Source organism: Miscanthus floridulus, chromosome 11 (assembly GCF_019320115.1).
Source record: "Miscanthus floridulus cultivar M001 chromosome 11, ASM1932011v1, whole genome shotgun sequence".
Lineage (NCBI taxonomy): Eukaryota > Viridiplantae > Streptophyta > Magnoliopsida > Poales > Poaceae > Miscanthus > Miscanthus floridulus.
In genome coordinates this window covers 94,093,793-94,105,339 of record NC_089590.1, presented here as the reverse complement: position 1 = coordinate 94,105,339, position 11,547 = coordinate 94,093,793, and the positions used below count along the sequence as shown (strand labels likewise).

The 11,547-nt window shown below is 47.1% G+C and overlaps 1 protein-coding gene across 1 annotated transcript; it reads left to right on the top strand.

Annotated features, from left to right (window-relative positions):
- The first annotated feature begins 9,618 nt into the window (after window positions 1-9,618).
- LOC136490712 (auxin-responsive protein SAUR27-like) lies at window positions 9,619-10,584 on the top strand. Its single transcript, XM_066486911.1, has one exon. It carries the CDS (start codon window positions 9,619-9,621, stop codon window positions 10,081-10,083), a length of 465 nt encoding a protein of 154 aa, XP_066343008.1. The 3' UTR covers window positions 10,084-10,584.
- The last annotated feature ends 963 nt before the right edge of the window (window positions 10,585-11,547 follow it).

The following is an 11,547-nucleotide window of genomic DNA, read 5'->3' as shown; positions in this document are numbered from 1 at the left end:
GGGATGAAAAGGGTAGACCATCTGTGCTCTTAGAAGAGGATCCGCTCATGTCCGTCATGGAGTCAGTGAAGCCGGAGAGCGTTGGTGTAGTGGTCGTAGGTGACACGGTCCGATGGCGGCGTGTCAGCGAAGGCAGTGGAGTCCGGTGATGCAGTCCGGTGGCGATGAGGCAGTGGAGCTTTTCATCACTGGCTACGCTCCCTCTAGATTGGATTAGGGATTTCGGTAAGGAACTGTGGCTCGGTCAACCTCGTAAAGAGAGTTGCCGACCCCCACCTCTCTTTATAGCGCAGTGTGACGGGAGCCCACCAACCATGTAGGGTTAGGCGCCCCTGATCAGGGCGCGAGGTCAAGGCCCAACTCAGCCGTTGGGTCAAGCTGTAGAGATCGCCACTAAAGATCTCCCCTTGATCTCATCTTATTACTTAAATTTAACTTACTTACTTTATCTTATTTTCATTTCATCACAGATCAGTGCATAGAGCGTGCCTCATCATTACGGTCAGTTGCCATTAGATTAAACAACTACAATACACTTCTCTGTTTTTGAAACAGATTCTCAACTAGGCCCTTGTTGTCCAAAAATCATAGGCTTTCACTTAAACCCATGTCGACTAAGTGTTCTCTGAACACGCTGGGTGGTAAGTCTTTTGTAAGCGGATCCGCGAGCATCTTTTCTATTGTTATATGCTCAAGACTAATTATATGATCCCAGACTTTATCTTTCACAACATAATATTTTATATGAATGTGTTTGGCAGCAACACTTGACTTATTGTTGTGAGCATAACATACTGTTGGATTATTATCGTAGTATAACTTGAGTGGTTTATGTATGTCGTCTACCACTTTTAACCCGGGCATTAATTTCTTCAGCCAATTCATCTGCCCTGTGGCCTCATAACATGCTATAAACTCGGTATACATTGTGGATGATGTAGTGACGGTTTGCTTTGAACTTTTCCACGATATAGCTCCTCCTGCGAGAGTGCATATGTATCCTTTTCTATCATCTCCCGCATAATCAGAATCTGTATACCCCTCTATATGCAGGGAATCAGATCTTCTGTACGTTAGCATAAGACCCTTCGTACCTTGCAGGTAACGTAAAACTTTCTTTACTAATTTTCAGTGTTCTATTTCTGGATTACTCTAATATCTGTCAAGTAACCCGGTAACAAATGCTAAGTCAGGGCGAGTACACACTTGAGCATACTGTAAACTTTCGACAGCTGAACTATATGGAACCGCTTTCATTTGATCGATCTCATATTGGTTCCTGGGACATTGAAATTCTCCATATCTATCGTCATTGACTATGGGAGTAGGTGAAGACCTATAATTTTACATATTGTATTTCTTTAGAATTTTTTCTAAGTATGCCTTTTGTGATAATCCTAAAACCTCATTTTCTCTATCTCGGTGAATCTCTATTCCTAGGACGAACATAGCTTCATCGAGATCCTTCATATTAAACTTCGAGGACAAGGACTTCTTTGTGTCTAGTAGTAGATTAACATCACTGCTAGTGAGCATGATGTCATCCATATACAAGACTAGGAAAATATATTTCCCATTCTTGAACTTTGCATAAACGCAATTGTCCTCTACATTTTCTTGAAACCCAAAATTTTTTATTGTACTATCAAACTTCAAATACCACTGTCTTGAAGCTTGTTTTAATCCGTAAATGGATTTCTTCAGGCGGCATCCCATACGTTCTTTTTCTTCCACAACAAAACTTTTCGGTTGTGCCATGTAAACATTTTTCTCCAGATCCCCGTTTAGGAACGCCGTCTTTACATCCATCTGATGTAATTCTAAATCGTAATGTGCTACAAGCGCCATTATTATTCTAAAAGAATCCTTACATGAGACTGGAAAAAATGTCTCGTTATAATCTATATCTTCTCTTTGCGTGAAGCCTTTCGCCACAAGTCATGCTTTGAATCTTTCCATATTCCTTTTGGAGTCATATTTGGTTTTGTAGACTCATTTACAGCCTACTGTCTTGGCTCCTTTAGGAATTGTTTCTAAGTCCCAAACATCATTGGTTTTTATTGATTTCATTTCATCTTCCATGGCTTCAAGCCACTTGGATGAGTGAGCGCTTCTCATGGCTTCTTCAAATAAGGTGGGCCCACCCTCTATTTGAAATTCCTCACATTCATAAACTTCGTAGTCATCAGAAATGGCTGATCTCCTGACTCTTTGAGACCTTCTAGGGGCCTCGTTAGATGACGCTTGTTCTATATGAGGCTGTTGTTGCTCTCCCTCATGTGTGACAATGGGTTCTAGGGAATCCTAAAGGACAGGTTCCTCATGTTCATTCATTGTTGCCATAGGAGAACTAACAACAGATGCTATTACTATAGTGTCTTACACTGTTGGTACAGCAACAACAGGTAGTGTGAAGAATGGCTTCTAAACCATAGGAGTGAGCATATATACCCGCTTCTTTTTAAAACTAATTTCTCGCGCTACCATGCTCCCCGTGATCATATCATCCTCCAAGAAGACATCATGTCTTGTTTCTACAAACTTCGTTTGTCTGTTAGGACAATAGAAGCGATAACTTTTTTACTTTTCTGGATAACCAATAAAATGGCAACTGGCTGTCTTGGAGTCTAGCTTCCCTATATTTGGGTTAAAAACTTTTGCCTCAACTGGACAACCCCACACACGTAAATAGTTAAGTGAGGGTTTCTTTTCTGTCCACAACTCATACGGCGTTTTGGGCACCGACTTGCTTGGTACTCGATTAAGAATATGAATGGCAGTTTTTAACGCCTCCATCCATAAACTTATCGGTAAGGTAGAGTAACTTATCATGCTTCTCACCATATCCATTAATGTACGGTTGTATCTTTCAGCTACTCCATTCTGCTGAGGCTCGCCCGGTGTAGAATATTGGGCTACTATGCCATGTTCATGTAAGAACCTTGCAAAGGGTCTAGGAACTTGACCATATGGGATGTGTTGATCGTAGCACTCTCCCCCACTATCGGTCCTTACTACCTTAATCTTTAAGTTATACTGATTTTCTATTTCTGCCTTAAATATCTTAAATTTATCCGATGCTTCCGATCTTTCCTTAATTGGATAAATATAGCCAAAATGAGAATAGTCATCTATGAATATTATAAATGAATCATAACCATCCACACTCTTCACAGGAAAAGAACCATAGATGTCTGTGTGAACTATTTCTAAAATTTCTACTCTTCGTTTGACATCTTTTTTTATTTTCTTAACGTACTTTTCTGTTATGCAATCAATGCATTGCTCTAAATCTAAAAATTCTAAAGGTAGAAGAATTGATTTCTTAATTAATCGCTCTATTCTTTCCCTCAAAATATGGCCTAAACGACAGTGCCATAATTTCAAAGATACATCATAAACTCTCTTCCGCTTATTACTTACATTCATAGACGAAGAGACATTCTTATTCTCAGTACTTACATCATTCACAGTCTCAAAAAGTGATAATAAATAAAGCTTGTCTTATCGAAAGGTAAGACCAACACATTTATTATTATAAAACAATCTGACATTTGTCATTACCAAAATGGTAATCATATCCAGCGTCATCTAAATATGAAACACTTATTAAGTTTCTTCGTAAAGAGGGTACATATAGAACATCTGAAAGCTTAAGTACAAAACCATCAACTAATTCTAGAGAGAGATCTCCAATGGCTTCAACTTCAGCTTCAACTTCATTTGCTACTTTAATTCTTCTTTCTCCTCTTTGCAGGGTCCTCCTCGTATAGAATTCCTATAATAAATTTATAACATGAATAGTTACACTTGAGTCAATCCACCAAGTAGATTTTGAATAACTTAAATACAAAGTCTTATCTATGAATGTAATAATGTCCTCACCTTTCTTCAGAAGGTTCTTCAGGAACTCTGGATAGTCCTTTTGGTAATGTCCACGCTTCTTGCACCATTTGCACTGATCCTTGTCAACTTGTACATTATTGTTCTTCTGCTGGTGATCAATCTGAGGGGCTTTCCCATAAGGTTGGGCATTAAAATTCTTCCTTTTATTGTTCTTCATAAGGTTTGCAGAGTCACCCTGTGAGCTTTTAAGCCTCTCCTCCTCTTGCACACATATTGCAATGAGCTTCTCAATGTCCCACTTATCAGGCTGCATGTTGTAGTTAACAACAAAAGTTTCATACTCTTTCGGTAAAGAAGCAAAAACCAAATGAATCAGGAACTCATCTTTGAGCCCTAACTCCATTAGCTTGAGCTTAGATGCTGTGTTGCTCATCTTCAATATGTGTTCTCTTATACCTCCTCCACTAGAGTATTTCTTATTGAATAACTTCTTTATCAAGGTGCTTACATAAGCCTTTGAAGAGCCAGTAAACTAACTCTCCACTTTCTTAAGATACTCGGTGGCGGTATCACAATCTATGATTGATCCCCTTATAGCATCTGAGATAGTGGACTTGGCCACCATCAAGCACTTGCGGTTCTAGATGTCCCATTTCTTCCGATCAAGATCGTATTTCATTCTAACTTCTGCATGATCTCGCTTTCGAGCAGCGAAATCAATGTCAGTCTCATTTTCTGCCCTCACCGAGTCCTCTGGCTCAGTAGGACATGGAGAGGTAAGTGCTAAGTCATTCTCGGACAGCGCAAGTGCAAGCTCATACTTCTCTCGCCATACCCTGTAGTTGCCCCCTTCAAGAGGCGGAATATACGAGATAAATGCCATAAGATTGAGTCCTGAAAAACATGTGTCAGAGAAAGTGAGAAAACATAACATAATGATTGCATGCCTTAATTTAACGTTGGTCAAAATTAAAGCATACAACTTCTTCTACATTAATTCTACATCACCGTTAGACAGAAAATATAATTAATGCATAAACTCATAAATCAAACATTTATAATATTGCTATCAACAACTTTGGTCAGAAAATAGCAAAATCATAAATTTACTGAAAATTATAACTACTCCTCAAAATTAAATCCTCCCGTTGGTTCGAATTTAATTAGAAGATCATAAACATCATCATTCGCAGCGAAAACATGAAAAATACTTTATCTACTTTTTAGAAGCATTTTACTGTACGCATCTACTCTCTAAAAAAATTATTCCGTTGGTTCGAATTTTTATAGAGATTTAGCATCAAAACATAGAGAAAAAACATCAAAATGCTTCTGAAAATGAATAATACTAAAAAAACATTTAGTACTATTCCTTTAGCCCGGCCCAGCGCGCAACAGCAGCACAGCAGCGCAATCAGTAGTGCGCAGCCCGGCAGCGGCAGCGGCGCGCGCGCACCCCTCGACGGCCCAGCTACGGCCCGTGGCCGGCTCACGCGCACGCGCTCACGGCGCCTCCCCCACGCTCAGGCCACAACCTGGGCCTGGGCCGGGAAAGTGCCTCCCCGCCGGGGCACATTCTGGTCCGAGGAACCTCAGCTGTCGGATGTGATTCGACGCTCCTTCATGCCCCGTGGCCGATCAAAAGGCGAGCCGCTGACGACCCAGGAAACCCTAGCCCCATTTCCTTCTCTTCCCTTTCCTTTCTCTTCCTTAGCACCGCAGTCAGAGGAACGACGACGCGACGGCGACCCGTGATAGCCGGAGAGGAAGAAGGTGGCGGCGCAGCAACGGGTCCCCTCACCGGTGCGCGCGCTCGCCCTAGGCTGAGCGCGCCGCCGTCGAGCGGCCTTGTGGCTGTGCCCTAGATCCCGAAACCCGGACGTCGACGTCTCGGCGGCGAGCGGCGGTTCGGCTTCCCGCGCGGCATGGATGCCAGCCGGCGGTGGTGCTCTGCGGCGAGTAAACCTGGTAGGTTCCTCCCCGTCCATCCGTTCCCCATTAGGGTTAGGGTTAGGGTTAGGGTTTGAAGTTCGATCGAGATTTGCTTTTCTTCCGAATAAAAATTCGTGTCTTCTCCTTCTAATTGCTAATCCGGTCTAGATCTACGCCTAGACTGACAGCTCCGATACAATTGATAGATATAACAGGAGCTTAGTCGTAGATCTAGCGGGTACATATTATTATGAACATGATGAACACACCCTAGAACTTTGAACTACTAGATCTAGAGGGAGAGGAAGGGATGAAAAGGGCTGACCGTCTGTGCCCTTGGAGGAGGATCCGCTCGCGTCCGCCATGGAGTCGGTGAAGCCGGAGGGCGTCGGTGTAGTGGTCATAGGTGACACGGTCCGGTGGCGGCGGGTCAGCGAATGCAGTGGAGTCCGGTGATGCATTCCGGTGGCGGCGAGGTAGTGGAGCTTTCCGTCCCTAGCTGCGCACCCTCTAGATCGGATTAGGGATTTCGGTGAGGAACTGTGGCTCGGTTAACCTCGTAAAGAGAGCCGTCAGCCCCCATCTCTTTTTATAGTGCAGTGTAACGAGGACCCACCAGCCATATAGGGTTGAGCGCCCCCAATTAGGACGCAAGGTCAATGTCCAACTCCACTAACAGCTTCTAGTCCGTTTCCCCTTTCCGCCTTCCACGGTCCACTAGCTAGGCGTCGACGTACGGTCTACATGTATATATATGGTTCACGCACCTAGCTACAACGTAACCACGATTTTATCTCCCGGTGAAATTAACCTTTTTTTCTTGCCTTTTGTGGATGATGGACAATTGTATATGACACGAACTGTACGTGGCAGCCGCGGCCCGGCCCTGGTCCTGGGCGGCTGGGCAGTGCCCACTCCATTGGCCAACTTTTACCACACCAGTACACGTACAGATGACAGATCAGACCGCGCGTCGTCGTCGGAGAGGAAACACGCCCCGTGTGGCTCTGGTCGCTGGCACAGTGGCACTAGCCCGCCGAAAGAACATCGTGTAGTGAGTTTTCGGAGAAGATACTTGAATTCCTCACATCACGTGTCACGTGTGCACCTGCATCATGCATGCGTGTGTTTGCAATTCTGTCATCAAGCACCGCATGTTTGCATGCATGCAGCACGCGGAGAGGTATCGATCGATCGGCTGCCAGGGTGACGTACTGACGTCTACGGCAGTCCGGCTAGCTGGGCACCGGGCACAGCGTGGCTTCGGCGTTCGGTGCGGTGAACGAACATACAGGCCGTGCCCAGTTGGACTGGACCAGCATGCATAGAGACCCACCAATGCCTGCCAGCTGAGAGAGCTGAGAGGGCCTCCGGCTGGAAGCGGACCACGTAATGCTGTGCTCTGTTAGCTTAGCTACACACGCTTTGCAGGATTCCGCATTATTCATGATATGCTAGCTGCATGCCAAGCAACTGAGATACAGAAATCTTCCCCGATGATAAACTATAGCCAGGCCGAGAACTCAAAAGCACGCATGAACTGTCGATCGGTGGTCCGGCCGCTAGGCCACTTCAGTTCACAAGTAAATTGTTTTGAAATTCCGGTTGCATGTTTATATACTGAATATTTCTGTAAAATCTGAATGTCGATTCCTGATCTTTACTGAATGAGAATAGCAACATGCCGGGCCCGATCTAGCGATGGTCCTCCCCTGACCCGGTGACCCCTAGCTAGCTACCAGTGGCAGAGCCAACGATTTCTAGCATTGATTTCAGAACTGCCCAATGTAGATGTGAACAAGGGAAACTAGGCGAAGCAGAACTGCAGGAGGATGTGCACCCATGCCTTGGTGCTGGACACACGTTTTTTTTTGAGCTGGGAACAGCACTGGAGACACGGTGTGCGTGTACATATACAGGCAGAATCAGCAGTTTGAGCACAAGCATCCATGGTGTCCTCTGAACTCTGTTACTCTCTTACTGAGCATGCATTATTGTCCTGTATAGGCGCAAGGCAAGGCAAGACCACTAGACCAGACAACACTCGGGACCTTTTAAACTTCTGAGCGATGAGATCATGAGAACGCTTGTGACTAGCTAGATGCATCACATTATTGTCAACGCTTGACTGACCATAGACTGTCGTCACCTTTCGTGCTCTGCGTTCCTTCGATCTAGCGTGTAGCCCCGGGTTCCCAGTAACTGCTACTCCGGTAGCACTTCTTTGTTTGGGTTGTCCGGACACCCCCAAAATAGTAGGAACCATACCACAAATCTACAGGCAAAACCGGTACTGCAGAGATGCTGTGTGGCTTGATCCATGTGATTGCCCTTGTATCCTTGGTAGCAAGGACCAAGTCCTATAACAAGGACTAAAACTCCCCTCTTTCTCAGAAGCTCCAGTGGAAGATTTTCGAAACATGTGGCAAGATAGGTACTACTGCTGCTGCTGCAGAGATGTTATATTCCTGGTGGATGTGTCACTACAGTGTTATTAAAAAAAAGAAAAATGTGTAATTCTAAAAAAAAAGAAAAAGAAATGTGATAACTTTGTCACTGTTGCTCCTTGCTGTGCTGTTTTTCTCTACCTTGTACCGGAAAAAAATGGTACTCCCTTCGTCTCCAAATAAATTAATTTTTAGATATAAATAAGTATATTATAAAAATATATTCTATTATGTATCTAATGATACTAATTTGATGTCACAGATTTTTACAGGTTTTTCTACAAATTTGGTCAAAGTTTAAAAAAAATTAACTTAAGACAACTCTAGAAATTTATTTATTCAAGGACACAGGGAGTATTGTTTTGACCCCCTAGTTCATCTACTCGTATCCATTGAGAGTTAAAGTGGGACCAGGATCCTTCGGTTGACCCCTAAGGTCCTCCACAACATGTGCTTGTAGTGATGCCGAAATGAATTTAGGTATCACTTCACACACACTGCAACCTGTGATGCTATCTTCATACGATGCATTAAAAATTTAGGAGCAGAACATGAAAATGTGTCGATGCCTAGATATTAAACAATATTATTTTACCGTAGATAGGAGAGAAGCAACAATTTATTTTACTATGGACCCCAACCGTAGCCTATTTTCTAATAGGGGACCTATAATTTTTCTCTTACCGGTAGCACACCACGGAGGGTCTAAGAAAAGAGAAAAGAACAGGAGTTAAAGAAAAACATGTGCGTCTGGGAACACAAGAATTTCACAGGATTTGTGTAGAGAACAGGAAAAAAAACTTATGTTCCAATGGGGGTCTGAAACAGGACTTTGTAAACAATAAACACCAGTCACACAGCTCTCTGCGTTTCACTTTCACTCGCGGATGCAGGGTGGGTACTCAAACTACTCATAGGCAGTGCATTGCCCCTTAAAAAAACAACAAGTAGGCAGTGCCAGCAGCAGCACCCAGGAACGACGGAAAACCGCTTACCAGTAGCGGGGCGCCACGGCAGCACTGGCACACATCCGCACAGCACCGCCGGCGTCACCTGCGGTGTCCCGTCCGCTGCACGTACGTACGCACGGCGCGGCTGCAACTGCAGCTGCAGCTGCAGCTGCACCTGAATGCACACACCAAAAACGACGCGCCGCGGGGCCAAATCCCTGCAGATTTCCGCCCGCCAACTCTACTGGCCGATGCCCAGCGACGCGGCTATATTATATATATCATATATGGCCACCCCGTCCCGCCCACCTCCGCACCGCACCCAGACACAGACATCAAGCGAGTGCCAGCTTCCTCCCAAGACAAAGAGCAACCGAGCAAGCTACTCGCCAATCCATTCCGGCGCCTCGATCCAGTCCAGCTCGCGGACGACGTCGCCAAACATGTGCAAGGTGGCGATCACGATCACGTCCCTGGTGTGGCTGCGCCGCGCCGTGCGGCGGTGGCGGTCCCGTGGCCACGCCTCCGGCTCCTCCTCCTCCCCGCGTCCCTGCACCGCGGTGCCGGCGGGGCACGTGGCGGTGTGCGTGGAGGCCGCCGGCGGAGCCGGCTCCGGCTCCACCAGGCGGTTCGTGATGCGGGTGGCGCACCTCAGCCACCCCGCGTTCCGGGAGCTGCTGCGGCAGGCGGAGGAGGAGTACGGCTTCCCGGCGGCCCCCGGGCCCGTCGCGCTCCCCTGCGACGAGGAGCACTTCCTCAACATCCTCCACCGCGTGTCCTCGTCGCCCGCCGCCGCCTCCTCCTGCTGCGGCCTCGCGACGCGGCGGTGCGCGCGCGGCGAGTCGCGGCCGCTGCTGCAGGGAAGAGTAATGGCCGTTGATCAGAAGCTCGCCCTGGTGATTGGTTGATTCGTGCGTCCGTCGGCATCCGCTGGCTGAACGGATCGAGCGAGCCTGCGTGCTGCTTATGGCATATCCGATCGGTGAGGGTGACGGGTTTCTGCAAGATTGCAAGTACGAACGACTCGCGTGCAAGTGCTCAGCTGCGGCCATTGCCCAGCGCGAGCGGAAAGGACAAAGGCGTCTCGCCCGGCTGGAGCGGCCGAGAAGACCGTGCACGCGGGCTCAGGGAGGAAGGGCAGCAAAGCAAGCGCCGGACTCGCCGCGGGCATCCCGTGCGGCGGGCGCCAAGGAAGCAGCACTACCCCGGCTACCGCGATGGGCCCATGGCTGCGTGGGCAAACTTATTAGGAAAGAAGCCAGACATTGTTAACAGCAGCTATCTGTATGAAAGCCAATAAATTTTAGTGCGAAACGTGGTTCCTGGTGATTTTGCCCGCCCCATGATTTTCGATACATTCTACTAGTATTTCCCATGTACATTAGTACTGCTATAAGTAGCTCGATCAACTGTACATGCGCATTTGCAGCTTTGTACCAGAATAAAGAAAGAATTAGTCCCTGTAATACAGCAATTTTTTACTTAATATATAATCGTGCGCCTTGACATGCGTGTCATGACAACTGTCCCTCTCAAATGCGAGAATTAATTCATCGATTTTTTTTTATAAAAAATAACCCTACAGAATTTCTGTGTTCCAAAGAACACTTAGGTGGTGTTTAGATGCGAAATGGGTTGAAAACTTTCTGCGAAATGTTTTCAAGGTGAAAACCCAATTCTGAAAAAAAAATTTCGGACCCTGTTTAGATGTACCTGAAAACTTTTGAGCTGTAACAAAAAGATGACAGATTTGCCCATAATAAATGATGCTCGTGGGGCACGCGGAGCGCCGGAGTTGAGGCCCGCGCAGCCAGCCATGCCGCCTCCTCCGCCGCCGGATCGAGCCGTCCGAACGCCAAGGGTACGCCCGGAGGCACGGACGCGCACGGGAGAGGGGGAGAAGCCGCCCTCGCCATCTGCTTCGTCCTGGCCGTAGCGTAGGAGGTTCTCGTACCTCCCCATTCCGGGCCAAGCCTCGCCGTTGGAGTTGAGATCGAGGGAGGAGAGGCCGGCTCGTTGAGCGCTGATGGAGCTTGAGCTAGGGAACTGCGCCGGTGGGTCGGAGTAGAGGTTGAAAGCCGACGAGTGCTCCGATTGGGAGAAGAAATCGCGGGTGCCGTCGTCGTTTCCGTACCCGCCGCCGTTGCCTTCGAATCCTTCCACGAGCGCTCGGACGCGGCTTGAAAGCCCGATCTACGCGCGGAGAGGGCACGACCGACCGCGGTGAAGGAAGTGTGGGGAAGAAGATGAAGGCTGGCGATGGAGGAGGTGGGGGAGAGACTGAGAGGAGCGGCTGCGAGGGAGATCAGTGCGGCGGCGGTGGAGGAGAGTGGCGGAGATGGAGATGGGGAAAGGAAGAAGGAGAGTGGCGG